This window comes from Limulus polyphemus, unplaced genomic scaffold (genome assembly GCF_000517525.1).
Source record: "Limulus polyphemus unplaced genomic scaffold, Limulus_polyphemus-2.1.2 Scaffold1075, whole genome shotgun sequence".
Classification (NCBI taxonomy): domain Eukaryota; kingdom Metazoa; phylum Arthropoda; class Merostomata; order Xiphosura; family Limulidae; genus Limulus; species Limulus polyphemus.
In genome coordinates this window covers 160589-182871 of record NW_013666685.1, presented here as the reverse complement: position 1 = coordinate 182871, position 22283 = coordinate 160589, and the positions used below count along the sequence as shown (strand labels likewise).

General features: G+C 34.0%; 1 protein-coding gene across 2 annotated transcripts; it reads left to right on the top strand.

Annotated features, from left to right (window-relative positions):
- Positions 1 to 5533: 5533 nt before the first annotated feature.
- LOC106462018 lies at positions 5534 to 21530 on the top strand. 2 transcript variants are annotated; one of them, XM_022389129.1, is made up of 8 exons: positions 5534 to 5907; positions 11002 to 11090; positions 12080 to 12148; positions 12365 to 12397; positions 13150 to 13206; positions 15435 to 15479; positions 16976 to 17118; positions 21307 to 21530. In XM_022389129.1, the coding sequence occupies exons 1-7, from the start codon at positions 5862 to 5864 to the stop codon at positions 17081 to 17083; spliced, it is 447 nt and encodes a 148-aa protein (XP_022244837.1). In that variant the 5' UTR covers positions 5534 to 5861; the 3' UTR covers positions 17084 to 17118; positions 21307 to 21530. The 2 variants fall into 2 exon arrangements, with proteins under 2 accessions (XP_022244837.1, XP_013777340.1); XM_013921886.2 differs by lacking the exon at positions 5534 to 5907 and adding an exon at positions 9965 to 10101.
- Positions 21531 to 22283: the final 753 nt, after the last annotated feature.

Genomic DNA, 22283 nt, shown 5'->3' with positions numbered 1-22283 from the left:
GGTGTTGGTTCTGTTACACTGAAGAAGCCCCCCCCCCTCCCCAGTGGCATAGCAGCATGTCTGATGACTTACAACTCTAGAAACTGGGTTTCGATACCCATGGTGGGCGGAGCACAAATAGCCCATCGTGTAGCTTTGTGTTTAACTACAAATAAACAAACACTGAAGCAGCTGACAAACATATTCGCAGTAGTGTGTGTGTATTTTATAGTAAAGCCACATCAGGCTATCTGCTGTGTCCATCAAGGGGAACAAGGGGAATCGAGCCGTAGACTTACCGTTGTTCGACCGGTGGACCACAGCAGAGAAATAAGACGAATGATTAATTTATCTCGGACCTTTTCCTATGGCTGCAATTTAAGAGTTATATATGCGAATTAAAACCAAAACTTGGTGATATAAAATAATATTAAGTAAGAGAAATTGAAATTATTTTCAGCTAGTTTGAATTACTTAGTTGGCGCTCACATAAAACCTAAGCAGTTTTAACATAACAGCAGTCTTGGATAAAATCAAGAGCTAAATTATGAATAATGGAATAAAAGGAAATAATTTAATTGCTATGCATCGACAGAAACAATTTACTTAATTCAAGTTACACTTAATTTGCAAAGGATCTTATTTAATTCCAATGTTGTTTTTCTTCACATACTAGTGAAAAAAATTACAATCACCGAGGAAGATATTCAACACAAACTAATGAATAGACAGGTCAAGTTAACGTGTAAATGACTTATAACACGAATGAAGAAATACAAATACTGTGGGTAATTTAGTTAAATTTTTAACGTGTAAGTTTTGTTAATAAAGTTTGAATATCAATACAAATGGCATGGGGTAAATAAATATGTATGATTAGAAATATGAAATTGTTACGATAAATGAAATATTTAGAATATAATGCTGTTCCAGTGCCGCTATACATGAAAATGAGCTCGCTACAATGAAAACATTCATAGCTTACTCAGGCTACAAATACTTGGTAAGTTATAAATATATATTGTATATACGCATTGCATAGCTACCCACCTTATGGTGTTTACCCAGGTGATGCGTGTCTGTTTTGTAGCTGCTTTGTTTCTTTTCTTTGTTCTTTGTAATATTACAATTAAATATACTCGCATATGAATAGCAATACATTTAGCCACCCCAATGGCAAAGCGGTAAGTCTGAAGGCTTATAACGCTAAAAAACGGGTTTCGATACCTGTTGTGAGTACATCACAGATTGTCTATTGTATAGCTTTGTGCTTAATAAAATACAAACATTAGATTTTTTTGGACCCGTGTTGATGATTCACTGTGAGAAACCTACAATTCATCACACAATTCTGTTGCTTTATAACAAGGACTCTTAGAATTTTTAGTGGCTGGCAGGTTGTTGGTGATAGCTAGGATACATAGAACACAATTGACCCTGTTGAAAACATTATACTCATAATGTTTAATGAACGTAACTTCAACCGTTATAATGATGTTATGCTATGGATTAATTTTAGTTCCGATTTTTGCATGAGGAATATCTATAAGTATGGCCTATAAGAGATACTAAAAAGTAAAATAGAATCTGGTCGTAACTATGCGAGGAAGAGGAGAGAAAGAAAATATACTTTATAGAATAGCGTTCAACGGTTCTATCTTTATGTCATGTAGAAACTGATTTTCACTAAAAAAGAAGTAAAAAACAACATATTTATTTACTGTTTTTACTATTCAAAAACTTCTAGTGTTGAAATGCTATATATATTTTGTGTTTCTTAGTTGCTGTTCTCCTACTATGCTTAAACCTTCTACTAATCAACATCTGTATGTGCGTATTTATCTATGGTAGACATTCATAAAGTTACGTGAGTCAAAATGTACAAGTTGAATGAACAAAGCACCTACGTCCAATAAACTTTGGCTGTTTGTTTTGTTTATGGCAAAGCTACTAAGGCTATCTGTAACAGCACCAAATTTAAACAGCCGACTAAAGAGAATGCAACACACACCTTCTGCTTTTAGGCTAATCTTTTACCAACAAATAGTGGGATTCACTGTGAAATTAGAATGCCATCACTGCTGAAAAAGCGAGCATGATCGGCGAGACGAGTGCCAAGCCATGTCTTCTTCAGTACAACAGAATATACCAGATTAAAATGTAACTTAAGTATAACTAGAAAATACGTAACGAAAATTTTGTCATTAATATGTTGTACAAAATTAGATTTGGAAGTTTCCTTCAGTGGGTACAAAATACTGTATAAAAAGGTAGACAAAGAAATAACGTGCGGTATTTGTGAAAACATAGAAAGATATATTCTCTAAAATTACAGTGGGAGAAAAGGTGCAGAGTATAACTCAGTTAAATACTATTTCGTTTCCTTCTTGTCATACAAACTAGTACAAAAACAATATAGGAAACGTGGAAAACTGACCACTACTGTGCCTATAGTAGTAAAGACAGAAATCAGCATCTTGTGAAGTTGCCAACAGGCCAGAAAACATCATAGGTTTTACTGTATTTGTCATACTGCCAAGTTTGCAAGTCATAACATAACAGATGGACAATAAAAGACCATTTAGTCCTTGTGCACCTACACTTGAAACAAATAAGTATTTAAACTCACCCATTATTTTTCAGAAATCATCAATCCCCTTCTTAAACTTCTGTAAGGTGCTAGTATCCACTACTGGCAACAGAAACTCATTCTGTAAGCCAACCAAACTGTTAGACAAATAAAACTGCAGTAATTGGAGGCTATCCTGTATTTTCAAAATATCTTCAGAATATAGTACAAAGAAATCAGACATGTTTGTTTTATCAATCTCCCGAATAACCTTGTAACCCTCAACAAGATCACATCTTACATTTCTTTTCTCAAGAGAAAATAAGGTGAAATATCTTGACTTACCCATATAAGACAACCCTTTCATCCCTGGTATCATACTGGTATTCTTCCTCTATACCCCATATAAGACAACCCTTTCATCCCTGGTATCATACTGGTATTCTTCCTCTATACCCTTTCTATTAAGTAAGTATCCTTTCTTAGGACTTCATTAGTAACAATATCTAGGCCTCCTATGCAGTCACCCTATGATTCAATCAACTAATCTTTCCTCAACCAGTGTGATTTTTATAGTTAAACTTTTATGTGGCACTTTATCAAAAGCTTTTGCAAAATCTAAGTATACCAAGTCCATATTTTTTCCATCGCACAGCTAATAAGTAGCATCCCCGAAATAAGATGACAGATTAGTAAGGTAAAACACAGAACTATGTCCTTCCCTCCATCTTTCTTACACTCAGAACTGGATCTCATTGCTGGCAACATCCCTTGATGTTCAGCCATGATGATTATTTTTTTAGGCATTTACCTTCTGTGTTTATGTGATGATAAGTGCTTGTTATGCTACCTGGTTCTAAAAACACATAAACGAAGCCCACTAACAATTCATTGAGCTTCTGCCACTGTTAAGGATTACCCGTGAAATACAAACCTCATGGCCTCAAATGAGTGGAAGCTCAGATAATGTTGAATGTGAAGAAACATGATCCCGGTTACTAGACTAATACCTGTTAGTTCTGCTTCAGTTAGCCTTCCTGTGACTATTTCATGTGGTAACTGAATAGCTGACTATCTCAATTACAATATGACACTAGCACTTAACTAGTGCACACAGTAAGCTCTGTACAGAAAACAGTAACTTTCATGTACTTAATATCACTTCTATTACACTTTTTATCCAAATAAATTTTGAAAATATAATTAGAATAATATTAATTGATTATATTTGTACGTTTGAGCTGTGAGAGTGTATTTGGAGGGATCTCTGTGTTCCAAGACATAAAGTTTACAGTATTTGATAATCACTGGTGAATTAACTTCTGTCTTTTGTGTAAAGAGAAACGAACATTGTCCACTCTTGGCAGAGAACATATACTTTATTATATTTCTGGGCAAACTTAAGTAAGTTAGCTACTTCTGATGCAGCAAGGGTAACTAAGGGCTGTGTAGAGTAACAGCAGGTGCCAGCCACAAAATATGTAACTCTTTGATAAACTTCATGGAATTAGTACACATCTAAGAACAATGTTAAGATCAAGGGGCAAAGATTATGTCAACTAATTTTGTACTACTATTAATGAAATGATGTGTAAGAATTTGAAGGATAGCATTTTTTTTTCTCCCGGATTTGCTCATATATCATTTCACCTGCAGGTGGTTACATTTTTACATCGATGAAAATGATGAATTTCCATGGCATGCATACCTAGTATTGATGAAATTAACTCTTGCTTTGATAGTGCACAGAAGGGAATTTTACTCATTTTTGGTAGTGAGTGCAATTATTATCCACCCTCAAAACAATGTTAAATATGTTATTTACTCCCCATATGACAAGATAACAGGAGATTGTGTGAAACAATGGTTTGCAACCAACAAGGCCCGGCATGGTCAGGTGGTTAGGGCGCTCGATTCGCAATCTGCGGGTCGCGGGTTCGAATCCCAGTGACACCAAACATGCTCGCCCTTTCAGCCGTGAGGGCATTATATGTGACGGTCAATCCCACTATTCGTTGGTAAAAAGAGTAGCCCAAGAGTTGGCGGTGGGTGGTGATGACTAGCTGCCTTCCCCCTAGTCTTACACTGCTAAATTAGGGACGGCTAACGCAGACAGCCCTCGTGTAGCTTTGCGCAAAATTCATAACAAACAAGCAACCAACAAACATATAAATCTCTGATAAAAACCACTTACACAAATAAGTTTGCTGAGAAAAAAGGTGTCTTGCAGGGTTGCTTGTAGTAACATTGAATAAGCTCCTGCGTGATGGAAGCTGTTATGTTTGTGATTTCCTACTACTGAGCATGCATGTCATCACTACAATAAACTTGATTTTCATAGCGAGAAAAGTTATCATTTGCTACTCAGGGCAAATTAGAAGTGTTTGTGTGTTTGTCAACAATATTTTCCGAAAATGGCTGAATGGATTTGGACGAAAGTTGATATACATTTGGAGTATGACCAAACTTAGAAGTATAATAATGGCTGGAGACGGCTTAAATGGGTAATAAAGAAAAACTTTAATATAAGTTTAACATGACAGCAAATGTACAACGTTTCGACAAGGTTTTGTCATCATCATGTTTTTTTTACATGAACATTTAGATCATGTGTTCATGTTGAAAATACCCAATACAACGTGTTCCCTGCCAAATCCCCAAGTCTGTATTAATGTTAGTGTTGTTTGACCAGGAATACCCCATATTCACAGTAAAGATTGGGTTTATGTTAGGTAAGTGTGTAGAATGTTTAATGACGAATAAAGCTAAAATATGGTCAAAATTACAGACACTCTTTAAAGTATTTGTTACTATTTACGTAGTACATAACTAAAGTCACACACTGACCGGTTACATTATGCACATTGTAGAACGCTTCTTTTATATGCATATAGGAAATAGACTAATAATGTAATACAGGATGTGATGGCTTAAGCCCTGTAAATATACAGACGTAATCATATCCTGGCTAGTCTAAGAAAAAAGGGGTAAGAACAGAGATATATGTCTTCGACTTTTCAAGCGGTATGATAGTGGGTTCTCTGTTTAGCAGGGATATCTTTTTCAAAGACCATATCTTTTATCAGCTTTTTAAACTGTCTGTCATAAAATAATCCACCAATAAGGACAATTGAAACTAAATATTCTTGCCACAAAGAAAATCGGTGGATGTGAAATAATGGTGATAACCTAAGACTTTTTCAACAGATCGATTTTTTGATAATGGGCAGGATTCAATTACCTCCTACCTTATCATGCAAAAAACCTTACAAAAGTTGTTATATAGCAGCTATCATCTAACCCCCCAAACCAAATGAAACTGTGTATAATGAATGACTGGAAGAGTGGGATGTTATCTGGTGAGTTGCATTTCCTTATTTTCTGTATTGATGGTAGAGCAAAACTATACATAAAACCTCAAGAGGCACATAATACTGCTTGTGTTAAACAAACAGTTCAAGCTTGATAGAAGTAGAATAGTAGTTTGAGAACGTTCTACTGGGATTGGTGAAGTTCTGTGATTCATGGACAGAAGCTAATAATATCCAGTTTAACAACCGCTGTTGCCCGTCATATACACCCCTACAAAGCTGCATTTACATCCCAGTTGAAAGATTTTTTCATGAGCATAGCAATACTTAAACCATGGCTAGAACGTTGGGATAAACGTGAACGTCTTATTCTTTACCAAAACCCTCTCCTAACGTAGGTGAACCAAGTGTAGAGTATGCTTTACCTAAATTTTATAATTTTTCTATGTCGTAAAATTAGCTTTTTTTTTCTTTAGACAAACTTTATATCTTAACTTGGATGGTATGGAAACCTTAATAACAATAAAAACTTATTTTATTAGTTGCCCACTACGAGTATCGAAACCCGGATTTTAGTATTGTAAGTCCGCAGACATACTTCTGCGCCACTGGGGGGCCTTATAAATAAGAAGGATAGGATAGATTTTGTTATGGTTGAGCTGGAAATATTAACACCAACAACAATTACCGTAACTACGCACTTATAGTGCGCACTTTTGTTTCCAAAAGTTTTGGGCACAAATATGAAATGCACACTATACGAGGGAAAAGTATTCTTCCAGTATTTATCAGTTGAAATTTCAAGTCCGAATATTGCATCAACCATCTTATATTCTGATGACATCATCATCTGTAACTGTCGGATCACCAAAAGTGAAAAAAAAAACATAAAAAGAACCCCAACGGAGAGGAATAAACAAAAGATTGAACTGCTGACATTTATCTTTTAGGCTTGAAGTTATATATGTATAACGGGTTCATTTTGTCAGCCTTAAGAACTGCACGGTTTATATGCAGATTGAATTCATATATATGTATAACGGGTTCATTTTGACAGCCTTAAGAACTGCACGGTTTATATACTGATTGAAGTCATATATGTATAACGGGTTCATTTTGACAGCCTTAAGAACTGCACAATGTATATGCTGTGTGAAGTTATATATGTATAACGGGTTCATTTTCACAACCTTAAGAACTGCACGGTTTATATACTGATTGAAGTCATATATGTATAACGGGTTCATTTTGACAGCCTTAAGAACTGCACAATGTACATGCTGTGTGAAGTTATATATGTATAACGGGTTCATTTTCACAACCTTAAGAACTGCACGGTTTATATACTGATTGAACTCATATATGTATAACGGGTTCATTTTGACAGCCTTAAGAACTGCACGGTTTATATACTGATTGAACTCATATATGTATAACGGGTTCATTTTGACAGCCTTAAGAACTGTACAATGTATATGCTGTGTGAAGTTATATATGTATAACGGGTTCATTTTGACAGCCTTAAGAACTGCACGGTTTATATACTGATTGAAGTCATATATGTATAACGGGTTCATTTTGACAGCCTTAAGAACTGCACAATGCATATGCTGTGTGAAGTCATATATGTACAACGGGTTCATTTTGACAGCCTTAAGAACTGCACAATGTATATGCTGTGTGAAGTTATATATGTACAACGGGTTCATTTTGTCAATATTATTTTACTATCCTATGCTACACCTCATTCCCAGTAACATTCAATCGTAGCCACTCTCTTATGTGGGTAGTTAGGGTATGTCATAAAACAATATATATATCAATAATGATACGAAAAACAATACGCAAATAAAAGGAACTAGAATTTGAGACTTTTGATGCACGTGGGCTCAACGACCCGATCAGAGACGTCCAGAGATCAGTTATAGCCACCCCTAGGTATGAGCTACTGGTTTGAGGGAAGGCAACCAACCAGCAACATCCGCCACCACGAGGGCTTTGTCTGTCTTTTTGATTAAACTAATAACAGGATTGACTAACACTTGTATAATATACCAATAAGTGAAAGTAATGATGCTGTCTAATGTCATCACGTATCGAACCCTGTATCTCATAATCCACAGCCCGACATGATAATCACTAGACCACGTCCTGCCCCCCCCCAAAAAAAATGTACCAAAATAAAGTAGCTGATGGACAGTGTTTAATACCAATGGTCACATCAGTAAATACAACTTTGAACAGTGGGTGAAAAAACATTTTAATGTAATTATTGAAAAGTGATGAATTTACCAGTGTGTTTGTTTGGTTTCGTATATCAAGTAATGGCGTATTTGCATGCTTAATAACAACTGTGATCATTAGAGTGATTGCAAAAATTTATCTGCGTTCAGTTGCTCTAATATTCAAAATTCATGTGATACAAAACTAGAATGAGTTTCAGAAATAACCCATATCACACACAAACACACACACACACATATATGTATATACCATATATACACGATAATACGTTTTTCAAAACTTTAGGACTGCTTTACGAAGTACCATTTATTTTAATCTACCTATTGTGCATACTTTCGAAACGTATGTTAAACGTTGAGTTAATCTCTGCTTATAGATGAATATACACAACGTGTTGACTTATATCAATAACATTTCACCAACTAGTCCGTTTTAGTATCAATACTTTGTCGTAAACAAGATGATTACCATGGAGTCCACCTGAATCAACGTCAACCGGACGTTGGCTGTACTGTTGTCAGCATATATCAATAACGTTTCACCAACTAGACTGTTTTAGTGTCATTTCTTTTCCATAAACTAGCTGATGACTATGGAATCCACCTGAATCAACTTTCGTGTTATTGAACTGCTTGTGCACCATCGAATACAGCTTTTCGTAACTAAACTGATTTCGAAACAAATTGACTCACGCAGTTTATTTTTCATTTACAGTTTTAGAATATCCCACGAAATGATTGAAATATTTTTTTTCTCTTATAAATATTATTACAGTTCGTTTTCATTCTCCGAGTACGATATTTATACCGGCAAATACTTAACACTTCTGGTGAAACTGTTTCTAGATCAACTGGGCCCGGCATGGCCAGGTGGTTAGGGCGCTCGAGTCGTAATCTGCGATTCGCGGGTTCGAATCCCCGTCACACCAAACATGCTCGCCCTTTTCAGCCGTGGGGAGTTATAATGTGGCGGTCAATCCAATTCGTTGGTAAAATAGTAGTCTAAGAGTTGGCGGTGATGACTAGCTGCCTTCCCTCTAGTCTTACACTGCTAAATTAGGGACGTCTAGCTCGTGTAGCTTTGCGCGAAATTCATGACAAACAAACTAGGTCAACTGTTATGATATGAGAACAAATTAATTGTTTTGAATTTTAAACACACATGTATATCACCTTAGTGGTGTCACAACATAGTGAGAATGAATATATCACTTGATATTACCATCACTGGTTACACAGATTCACACATGCATTTAAAAATGTCATGTTTAAGAACTTACATTTAAGGCAGTAAGTTTGCTAATGTCTTTTAAATAGTGATTTTGTTAAATGAAAGGAAAGTTTTCACTAAATGAGAGATCAAAGTTCAACTTTCGGTCATTTTAAATATAAAAAGAATAGTTGTAATTCCATGAATAGTCTAACGGAACAAACAGAAATATTTAAACAGCAACACATCAGTAAAAAGTAAACATTGAATAAGGTAAATTAATAATGAAAAAAGACTTGAAATCTTCCTCACTGTATAATTTAAAACTTAATTTTAACTACATATTTAATAAAAGCACGATAATATTAAGCTTGCATGACTGTTTAGCCCCTCGTAAATGAAATATTTGTGATTTTGGAAGATTAATTTTCGTCTTGTTGAAATAGCAAACACAGCTGCAGGACAACTCATATCCGGTATACCTATGTATATAACATTAAATAATAAGGAAGTATAATGTCTCAGTTTTCTAAAATTGGTGTGACTCAAATGTTGACTGTAAAAAATACAGATAAAATAAAATAAAATGTCTGTATTAGACGTGTGGACACGTTATAAAATGGAGTATGCAACGGATTACGGAGCATAAGAGGAGATACACTTCCGAAAGCAAACAGGCAATTCGGTAGGTGTATTGTTAAGAAGATTACCGCCTTGCTAAAATGCAGCGTTTGTTGAAGAGAAGTCTTGCAGTTTTAGTTTTATTCACAGCGCTCTGGGCTGTAAATGGTAAGTAACCAGGTTATCTAGCCAAAATAGTCGAACAAAGATAACTGATCACACTCAGATATTTTAAAGAATCAAGAAATTAAAAATGTCAGTGTCTTGATGTTTATACTGGACATTCATTTTAATCCTCAATGAGTAGGCGTAAGGTTTTCCATAATTAAAAAAAAAATGTTTTTTTTATAATATCTTATATAGCATAAAACTCTATAATCTTTTATTATGGAAAGATTCTTTTTATATTTAATCCCAGTTTCACAAATGTCTTGGAAGATAGAGCAAATGCTCTCATTCTCTGTTTCCCTATGAAAATCTTACGGAATCTACAAATAATTTCTGAACTTATGCTTTCACGACCACTTTCTCAGTATATAATATTGACTGTGATTTTATAGTGAACTTGGTTTCAGACTCTTTTCAACAACTCAATGTCCTTCAAGAACAAAAGTTAACATGGTAATATATGAAATATTTTCATTGAATGTTGTGTTGTGTAATTTCCTTGCCATTTTCAAAATCGTAAACATTTTGGTCAATCGATCATAAACAGTTTAGATGAAGGTTTGTTTATAATATTAAGCCTCATCTTTCTGCATGCAGCAACTTACAATTTTTGTATTTTCCAATTTTTGCTGTTTCCACATTTCTCCGCCATCTTGCTAGTAAAACAGGACTTGAGACATAATTTACACGGCAATATTAAATTGATGGTTCCAATAGCTACATCCGTTATCTAAGAGGAGATCGTTTCAGGACAGAAGTTTCATTGAACACGAGTAAAATACTAAATTATTGCTAACAAGTCTATACTAAAATTTATTATCAGATTCACGAACATAGTATTGTACTTAAAAAAAACAACAAATTACCAGAAGTATACTTTAAAAATACCTTTTGTTGCAGACGGTGGTCGAAGATTTAGATGGAGACATCGAGCTAGACATTTTGAACGGAAGAATCTAACCTGTATTGCTGACGATGTGCCGTCTGTCGTAAGATTTTATTTATAGCGTTCAAGAATTAGGGTTACTTAAACATGTTGAAACAGCTCTTACGATTTGTTATCATTTTCTGGCATTGTTTTTTAATTAGACCTGTTTATATTCTTCTGATGAACGATAATTAGGACTAGATGGTGATCCTGGAGTCTGAACAAAACTTAAAAGAACGTTTTATGTAACTAAGAGTTTTAAATTTCTTTATTTTTACAGACAATGGTTTCTTGTTTTCTTTAACGTTTCTATGTACACAGGCCAGTGTCTAGTGAGGACGAATGTTTCATACCATAACATTGTTCCTACTCTCCCCAGTTTCATGCTCGTACTAAGAAAATGGCTAAAGACAAAACTAGAGAGGAAAACGTTTTATGACATTAAAGTATCTACTCTCTTACCGAGGAATGGACTGGTGAAGACGAAATTTCTTGTTACTACATGCTGACATCTACCTTCTGTATAATTACAGCAAGACTTCCTGAAAAGGACGATGTTTTATGACACCACAGTTTCTCGTCTAGTTTTACAAGTCACTGTTTTAAAAAGTAACTGTATGGAAGAGAAAATTATGTGATACTGCTTCCTTTTATATAGTTTCTCTAGATTTGTTTTATAGGCAGACCACTTAGTGAAAGCCTGACCAGAATAAACCATTATCACAACTACAACCTCTTGTGTGATGTATTTTTGTTCTTCCGCTTATGTTCTACTTATTTCAATTGTCCCCAGTGGCTCAGCGGTACTTCTCTGGACTTAAAATGCTCAAAAACGGGTTTCGATACCCATTGTTGGCACAAGACAAATAGCACATTGTGTAGTTTTGTGCTTAAAAACAAACAAACCAAATTAATTTAAATTCTCTCGATCAATTTTATTGGTTCTTGTAGATCTAAATCTATAGTGTATAATTGTCACTATTAAAAATGCAATACGTGTGCAAGTTTGTAGTATAAGAATGTATACAGTTTCACTTTCCTTTTCTCTAGTTGGAAGCTTCTTTCACAAATTGCACGGCTAACCAACCAAGTTTTGTAAGCCTTTCTTCTTTTCTACAGGTAATAACAACTTTATTCTAAGTCGATTATATATTTTATCATTATCAAAATAGAAAAAGGTTTTTCCGTATAATTTTATTTTACTTTACATTAATATAACGTGTAACACTTACAGTAATTATTCGTTGTCATTTTGTGCTTTATAAGTGTAAAACGTAATAATTTCGGAATCTTGTTTGTACTTAATACCTTCGCATGCTATCTTTCCTATTTTAGATTTTCGAATGTGTTTTCAAGGACTTTGGATTGGTAAGAACTTTTTTATGACTACATTTTTTCCATGTAAGGCTTGTCTCAAACTGACCAGTTGCTAAAGTTGTATTTAATTCACAACAATAAACTTAAAGAAACAGAATTATATTTTGAAATCAAACTTTACTAATCGTGTGTCAATCAACTTAATAAACTTAGAAGAAGTTTATAATTTTCGTTTTAAGACAACTCTAAAAAATACGGTTTGTGATCGTTTTCAGGTGGCTGATCACAAGATTCTTCCAAATTTGTGTTAGATGCTCATATTTAGCTCTGTTCAAAAAATATTTACGACATACATATATTTGTCTTCTCATATAAGGTGTACACAAGTCATGAAAATCCTAGAAAGTCGTGTAATTTCTTTCAAAATTTCTCAGTACTGGAAATCCTGGAAATCAACGTTTACCTATGCACCAGAATCTTCAATCGAACAGATGTTATGTGACTAACGTTGGAATCGTATTTTTGACTTAAGATAAATAAACTCAAGCCTCGTTTAGCGGAAATTTAAAATCATAAAATTGTTGATAGGAAAAAAAGAATATTTACATTTCTGAATTTTCCTAATTATATCTTTATCATAAACACTTTAAAAATAAGTAACAACATTTGTAGTTTAAGTTCTTAATCAGCTCTTGCCTAAAATTCGATAATTAAAAGTAAAGAGTTTGTTTGTTTGTTGAATTTCGCTCAAAGTCACTCGAGGTTGATTTGATAGTTCTGTTGTATAAGTTATCTTCTTGCAGTTGGATCAGAATGGGATTATCATTGATGGAGCACTTGGCAGCTTATCCGGAAGTGATGTAAGTTAGTTTATCTTTCTATTAGAAACGTTTTTAAAGTGAGAGTTGAAAACGAATTTGAATCGCCAGGTTGATTAATGATTTTATATAGTGATTTCTACATGAGTTAGGGACAGGTAAAAGTCGCTTGGCCCACTGACAAGTCTGGGGATTTATAACACTCAAACTTGAGTTTCAATACCTGCGGTTGGCAGAGCTCAGAAAGCTCATTGTGCAGCTTTGTGCTTAACAATAACAAGTCTTTTCCAGTTTTATATAATTTAATTACAAAACACAGATCCATTCAACAACAATTAATAAATGATTAGGATAACTTTATGTCCTTGTGGACAAAAATTACCCCATTCTTTGTAGAATTCTTGATAAAAAGTTTTTGTTCGACCAAGTTCAGTTCAAATGTATCAAACGTTTTAATTTGTGAGTGGCTTTTCTAGATATATTGAGTTGACTCTCGATCGTGCCTTGCACATAAATTAATTATAACTTTCGATAGTTTTACGATTTGGTACTCAGAAAATACACCTCGCAAGCATTATCAGGATCTGATAATAAATATTAAAATCATGGTAATACCAAAAAACATCTTTAATACGGTCATTTTGGCATTTCTTTAAATTTCGTCATTAGCGTTAATATCTAAAAAAAATAGTTCATAACATTCGAACTGCAAAAAACTACATTAGCATTGAGCGAGTTTTCGTATTCAATCGGAAGTTTCGTTTGTTTGGTTTTTAGAGCAATGTCATATTGGGAAATCTGCTGTGTCCACCGCGGGGAATCGACTCCCACGGGTTCTAGGTACGTAGACTTACTACACAGGTTAAGGGTTCTTTTTGTGAAATACTTTGCAAATAAAAAACTAAAGTCGAAGTCGAAGCCAATCAGAACTTTAGAAATAACAGATTGAATACGAAAACTCGCTCAATGCTAATGTTGTTTTTAGTAGTTCGAATATTATGCACTATTTTTTTTTTTTAGATATTAACGCTGATGATGGAATTTAAAGAAATTTCGAAACGTCTGTATTAATGATTTTTTTTGGTATTCCTGTGTTTTAAATATTTATTATAAAATTCGTTTTCCATCTGATGAATCATATCTGAAACAATATACAAAGAAATCCTAATAATTCAGTTGCTGAACAAACGTAAGTATTACCGGCTGTTAATTATTATTAGTTACTAGCCGCAATCCGCAAAACATTTGCGGTAGTTTTCATGCACTTCGCTTGAATTTTCCTTATTCTATCATTTTAACGCACGCCATTTAAGCTACGTCTTTTTGTGTTAGCTCGATAAACCTTAGTTTATTTGAAAAAAATACGCGATCAGACAAACAAACTCATGTGGACGTAATGTTATTTAATAAAACTACACGTAAAGTAGACAATAAAGTAAAGTAATATTATATATAATAGTGTACAGTGTATGAAACAGTTATAAACGTTTAGTGTATGACAAAGTTCTACAAGGTGAAACAAAGAAACTCACAAAAATGAAGAATAAAATTCGTAGTAAGGAAAAAGTAGCTAAAAGGAGTTCATAGCAGTCTATGAAGTGAACAGAAGCTAAAGTATTGCAAAGTAAAGTAAATGTAAAGTTGTAATGAAGGCAGACTTAGCTGAATATGCAGAAACGTCTGAATGCGTGTTCACAAAGTGATAAGCATATGGTTTTGAACGAACTGCGCATGCGTATTTTAGAACTAAATAAGTCGAAAAAGACCATAGAAATTGTATTTATTGTAATGTTCTGTTTTTTAGAATATTACACACTGGTTAAGGGTTCTTTTTGTGAAATACTTTGCAAATAAAAAACTAAAGTCAAAGTCGAAGCCCAAAGTCACGTGATGACAACGACATTGTACCATCGTACAATGCTCGTTGCATTGAAAAGTCTGGCTAAGCAAAAAGACAGGTGAGGTGATTCTGAATTGAAAAGCCAATATGCAATCCAGACTCTTCGAACAAAAGCCTTTCTAAAGATATGATATTTGTAGCGTTTGATCGAGAAATTTGCGAGAAAAGTTCTGGACAGATAAACGCAAGTGTATTATTTATACTCAGACACGGAATTTCCTGTTAACATGCCTTTTCTACTTGTTTAAGTTTATAGAACAATAAAAACGCCTATATATACACATTCTGTTAATATTTTTCATTTTACTAATTTAACCTGTGTCTGTCTATTGTTTACATAGTGACAGAAAATATTAATATTTTTTTCCAGTTAAACGCCACTCTCACTTTTGTCCTGAATAACGTGATTGGTAAGGTGAGTGTGTGATTTGATGTCTCATCAAAACAAGCATAAAAGCCGACCTAATTTTCTAACCGAACAAAATGTAAGAAACATTTCATTATTTGTAACCTTGGTAATAAACCATATAGTGTGGCATACTCGTGTACATTGGAGTTCAAGAGGTAAGTTTAACATCGGACATAGCTAATTCTCCCAGAGTGCATTAAAAACTTTTGTCACTTGGTCACTCCCATCAAGATAAAAATGGAAGACATTCTACATTTTTACACAATTAATTAGCTCCAAGTAGCTCAGATGTATTTGGATTTGTGACGCTAAAAATCAGGTTTCGATACCCATGGTGGGCATAGTATATCTAGCCCATTGTGTAGCTTTGTGCTTAAGAAGAAACAAACAAAAACAATATTCGAAACAAACGAAATTCAATATAATTTGTTGCAAATTACAATACAAATTAACCATCGCAAAAAAACAACTTTAATAACGGATTTAACAAAAGTCATTGTTTTATTTAAAATAATTATTTTCATTTAGTGTTATTGTTCGAAAAACTATCATGATTTCTGATTAACATGTATATACGAGTGAAATTTAAGCGGTTTGCAGCAATACAGGCTGATGAATTTAGAAGCGGTATTGAGTTATGAAATATGTTTTTGTGCCAATTATGTAACATTACGATGTAAATGTCTTCATTTTGTCTCCACTTATATATTTCATTCACTTTGAGATATATTACACAAAATTTGTACTAATATGCATCTCTTCTGTCCAACTTGTACTGTCTTTGTATTATTCTATATAAGTAAGAAAACGCTTTTTGTTTTGATTTCTTCATAAGATAAAATAAAATTTAAAACAAGTTATTTTGCAGTTGAAATGTTTTTATTAATATATTTGTTGAATTGTTTACAATAGCAGATCTCTGATTTTTAACGTTTAGTGCTACGACAAGATGATAAAAACGTCTAACAAACGCTTCGGCTAAGCATTGGCACACGGGGCCCGTGCTCCGATTCTGTTTGATGCTGCCCCGAATCCATTTGCTGCTCTTGAAAAATCAAAATAGAAAATCATGATCGATATCATACTGAAACGCCGAAAATTCCCGCAAGTTCTGGGCCCAAGCCACGAATCTTTTATGCACTTAGCTGCGCCTCTAAAGTCTAATGACTTTGATTTAAAAATATTTTGAATATTTATTTTGTTAAATGATATTCAAAAGTTTGTTTAAATTGTACATATTAGCATATTGTTAAATTATAGACAAACTTCAAAACATCATTAGATTATCAGATTTTATTAGAATCACATACAATAAATCAGTAAAGGAATCCAGTAGATTATATTGTAGAACTACTCGTTAATATTAGTTAAAGAAAATTAAAGGATATATATAGATCGAGATTAAATCTGATTGATCCAAATGACACGAATAAACTGTTGTAAAGAAAACAAAAAATTCTAAGGTTAATTTCAATAATCTACTCTTTTCTCTTTACCTACAGGGTTGTGATATTTTGCAGACGGAAAACAGAAGAAGGTCGAAGTGGAGATTTGGGGGTCGCAGAAGAGGCTGGGGTTTTGATGGCTTCACGTTTGGGAAGCGCAAATAAATAAATAATTAACAAGAAGTGACAAAAATGTTAAGGTATGTAGCTAGGAACTCATTTTAGTTTTTATGGATCATCATTTAGTAATGTGTACAGTACAAAAAAAACCAAGGAAATTTTCCCAGGCCTTCATACAGCCTGGGAAATTCATTTTAGTTTTTATGGATCATAATTTAGTAATGCGTACAGTACAGGCTGTATGAAGGCCTGGGAAATTTTCCTTGATTTTTTTTTGTAAAGTCTTTATGAATCCCGATACGTTTTTCTGATAATTTTACTTCTCTGAGAAACATATACGTTTTTTGTTACTTCTCTGGGAAACATGTAGGTTTTTTTTTAAGTTTCCACAAGTATATGTTTGTGTTTCTAATAATAAAAAAGTATAATGTTCATGAAATTAGGGAAAAAATAACTTGTGTTTCGGGGGTGTTGTATATGTTTGCATGCATGTATCTATTTAAATATTGGTTGATGATGTAAAAGTGTGCTATCTAATCTTTCATAAAGCTGGTTGAGTAAATGGTGCATTAACACACAAAAAACTGTCACTTACACCTAAGGTCAGTGACGTTTATTAATCTTCTTTAAGTAATTCAGGCAGGAATTGAAACGTATATACATACATATTTATATGGCATTTCGCAAGTTGGATCTAATACATGTTAGTAATGATTGAGAGATGAGCCATATATTCAATCTTATTGAGTTATTGATAAGTTTCCATAAAACCAACACCCTTTCTCGAAGCTCAAGAAACAGAAATATCAGGGAAGCAGTACTCTTACAATCCGTTCTCAGGGAGGAAGAAGGTTAAAAAATGCAGAAGAGACTGAAAGCGTAGAGAAACAGGGTCATTTTTTTATCAAGTACATCATTGATGTACTAATAATGGAACTTATTTTAGCTGCTTTTTCTGATACGTATGCGTTCCATTGTTCTATCGGAAAGCATTTATTCATTGACACTCAACTTGTCGATTTTTATGTTTACACGTATATATATATATATATTTCTTTTTCAAAAACAGGCCCACTTCACCCAGCTGAGTACCTCTATTTTATTTTATTTTTTTAGAATTTCATCCCTAGGTTACATCTTTTGACACTCGCAGCGACAGGATTTCATTTAACGCATGTAGCGACGTGGTTTCATTATTTAACTCATGCATTTAGCAAGTGAGATTCATCATCTTACGCCTTCAGCAATATAGATTGTTTACTGCATGTAACGATGGAGTTCCTTGGTTTCTCGAGAAGATTAAGGGAGCTAAGCTTGGGTGGATATAACCTGCTATGTCCTAAGCCTCACTGTGAACTTTGAAATGAAATAAATGATTAATAAACTATGTTATTAAATCACCAATATATTACAAAACTACCGTTACCTCAATTTTTGTTTCAGGCAATTTGAAATAAACCAGTCAAGAAATAGATTATGTGTTCTTGTTAATGATTATTGTTCTCTGATAAACAGTGTATCCTATCGCTTGTTCATTGATAGTGTCTTCCATGTTTTTCTTTGATAGATGGCATGTTCATTGATATAGAAATGTATCCTGTCACTTGTTCATTGATAGTGTTTTCCATCTTTTTTCTTTGATAGATGGTATGTTCATTGATATGGAAATGTATCCTGTCACTTGTTCGTTGAAAGATGATGCATTACTTCGTTTTTCCTTGATTAACGGTGTATTTTGTCTTTTTTTTCTCTTTCGTTGATAAATGTGTGTTCTTGTCTTTGTTGGTTTATAAATGGTTCATTCCCATCTTTATTAGTTAAAAGATGATATTCCCACTATTGTTCACTGATAGGTTGTATCTTCCCATCCTTGTTCGGTGAGACACGTTGTGTCCTGATCTTTTTCCATTGATAGGCTGTTTCTTCTAAACTTTGTTCAGTGAGACGAGTTGTGTCCTGATTTTTGTTCATTGATTGATCTCGTGTCTTTGTCTTCGTTTATCGATAGCCAACGTATTCCCTCTTTGACAGATAATGTATCGTGTCTTATGTCTTTTGATAGATGGTTTATCATTTCAGATGGTATATCTCGTCCCTTGTTCATTGGTAAATGATGTATTCTATCTCTTTGTTCACAGATGGTGTATTCCGTCTCTTGTTAGTTGACAGATGGTGTATCTCGTCTCTTGTTAGTTGACAGATGGTGTATCTCGTCTCTTGTTTATCGACAGATAGTGTACCTCGTCTTTTGTTAGTTGACAGATGGTGTATCTCATCTCTTGTATGTCGACAAATGGTGTACCTCGTCTCTTGATAGTTGATAGATGGTGCGTTTCTCTCTCTTGTTAGTTAACTGACGGTGTATTTCGTCTTGCGTTAGTTGACAGATGGTGTATCTCGTCTGTTGCTAGTTGACAAATGGTGTATTTCGTCTCTTGTTTGTTGACAGATGGTGTATTTCTGTCTCTGTTCATTGAGAGATAGCGTTTACTATTTCCTTCTCCGTTGTAGATGGTGTATTATGTTTCTTGTTCGTTGATAGATAATATATTTGTTCGCGTTTTTCTTCAATAATATATAATTTCTATCGTCATTTGTTTGTAACGGTATATCCTATCTCTAGGACATCGGTGTAGATGATGTATTATATATACTTCAGGGGTTTTCAATGAGCATTTCTTCTGAGAAGAAAATACTTCGTTTGGTGACTGATGTGGTGCGATGCATTCGAATAAGCAAACGAAGTGTATCTATAAACACGATTTTGTTGTATTTCCTTAGGTTTGTTTACTAGTATGTCTAAAATGGTAGAGTTTTAAGGGTAGCTATCCTTTTCATACCCAATGTTATCTGGAAATAAAACTTTCAAATGTGCAAAAAATCTAGAGGCTGGAATGATTTGGCTTAGAGTGAAGCTTCTACTCTGCCCTGTGGAAGGAAAACTCCTCACCAGTTGAGTGATAGATGGTGTATCCCGCTTATGCTTTCTTGATAGATGGTGTATCCCATCTTTGTTCAATGATATGCAATGTATCACGTCTCATATTTATTGACAGATGGTGTATCCTGTCTTTTGCTTGTTGATAGACAGTATATCGTGTCTTTGTTTGTTCAATAGCGGGATAATAACCATATGTGGTTCCAAAGTATAGACCTTGATTTTTTCTCAACAATGGAACCCTAATCTTAGACTCTTACATCTACAGTCCAGCACGTTAACAACTTGATCACATCTGGTCCAATTTTGAGAAAAATCGTTCTTGTAAATTTTTTGTAGCAGTAAAATAATTTTCTAATAACCATATGAATAGGAACTGCTTCTCTAACTATCAAAACATTGACGATTATGTGATTAGTGTTATAATTACTTTCAAACAATATATATATACATATATATATAAGCAAAAAAAATATTTGTGTCTGTTTGTCCGTTATCTAACTACTCATAGGTTGCTGGGCCAATCTCAACCAAACTTTGTGGGATGATAGTTTGTAACAAGGCCATGTTGATGGGTTGTTCACAACCCCTCCACCCATGGTATTGTTGTTATTAACGTTACGTTAACCACATTCATAGTTGTTGCCTCGTTCTTACACCAAACAAAAAAATATATTGAATTTTGTAGAACAACATACACACAGTGTGTGTGTGTGTGTGGGCACACAAACGTCTTATATATCTCAGAGAGTGATTTAGCACTCTCAATGGAGGAATGATATAAAAATGGCCGCCACTATTGCAATAATACATAAAATTAAATGAAGTTGATACGACAACAGCTACCATAACGCTGATATGAAGAGCTGTTTCTTGAGTTATACCCACTTTGTACTTTGACCCGTGACCTAATAGCTTTATACCGTAAGACACTTCCGCGGCTAATGACCGTCAATTAATTAATAATGTGGGAAAAGGTGAAAAGAGCTGGGTGTTGAAAGCGAGAGCACCCCTACCGCTGCTACTTTGGCCGTTACCTCTTTGTATAAAGTCACTCTGACCATCGCACAGAGTATATCATGCTAAGTATATACATAGTGAGTTCTTAAAGCTTATACAAAACTTTGGGGGAAGTAATAGTGCATAGTGTAATAATAAATTATGTTACAAATAAATTGTGTGAAAGTTAGGATTTTTGTGTTATTTATCATAGCATTCATTCCCACATTTTTTAAAGTTCATAATCCGGACAAAGAACGGGTACCTCAGCTTGTATATAAAGTGGATATTTTTAGTTCCACAAGAAGTAATTATTATTATTTTCTTTTAGCATCTTGGACCAGTAAAAGTTAAAACTCGGTCGTTAAAGGCAACGGTATATTATAAACTGCACAGGACCTTCCAGGGACTTCACTTTGACCGTGCAGCTAAGCCACGATCTAAATAATACGTCTTATGATAATATTTATTAGAGCTCCTAGTTCACAAATTGTTTATCATCGTGACATAAAACAATACTGTCTCACTGCAAAACCCTGTATAAATGTATAACAATAAAATCTGATAATGCATTGCAAGTGTTTTATTTGTTCATCATTTCAATCCAGACAAAACAAAACAGCATTCTCAGAACGATGCCCAAAACAAAAGTAAAACCTCTTCCACTGTAGGGACTGAAAAAACAACAACAACAAAACAAAACTGAATCGCACTGTGGGTTAAATCGAGTAAACGGCAGGCGTTGATTTGAAGGTCTAGCTAAAGTTGTTCTTTCGTTTCTGTATTATGGAAATGGTTACTACGCGTATCAGGATAATTAGGATTAGTTTTAAAATCTCGGGTGTGTTTAATTCAAAAATCGTGAGTCGATTGTACAAAAATCGTAACTTTTAGTAGCAACTTTGAGCATGAGAAACTCCGCATGAAAAGGTTTTCATATAAAATTTGGATCCAGTCTCTTGCTTCGAAAAACGCTATGAAGCTTCGAAAATGTTGTTTTAATTTTGATAAAATGTCTTCACATTTTGACCTTCATTTACACTGTAAGAATGGTTTTCAACATGTTCATGACATCTACGACACCTTATGCACTAAGTATAACTGTTCTTCATCTATTTCTTATGATTTTTGTTGGTTGAGGTCTGAACAATCATATCTAAGTGTGTCAACCACTGAATGACTTAAGACAGTGAAAACTGTTATAATGAGAGGAACAAATAATTGTGTTCTTATTTTCACATGGTCTGGTGGTACGGTACTCGATCCGCAGATTGCGGGTTTGAATCCCCGTCACACCAAACATGCTAG

Bases quoted from the DNA above. Each gene is read 5' to 3' on its own strand.
- LOC106462018 (XM_013921886.2), top strand. From the start codon at position 10,035: ATGCAGCGTTTGTTGAAGAGAAGTCTTGCAGTTTTAGTTTTATTCACA. The intron at 11,091-12,079 runs GTAAGATTTTAT...CCTTTTCTCTAG, and splicing joins CTGACGATGTGCCGTCTGTC to TTGGAAGCTTCTTTCACAAA. The intron at 13,207-15,434 runs GTAAGTTAGTTT...ATTTTTTTCCAG, and splicing joins GCAGCTTATCCGGAAGTGAT to TTAAACGCCACTCTCACTTT.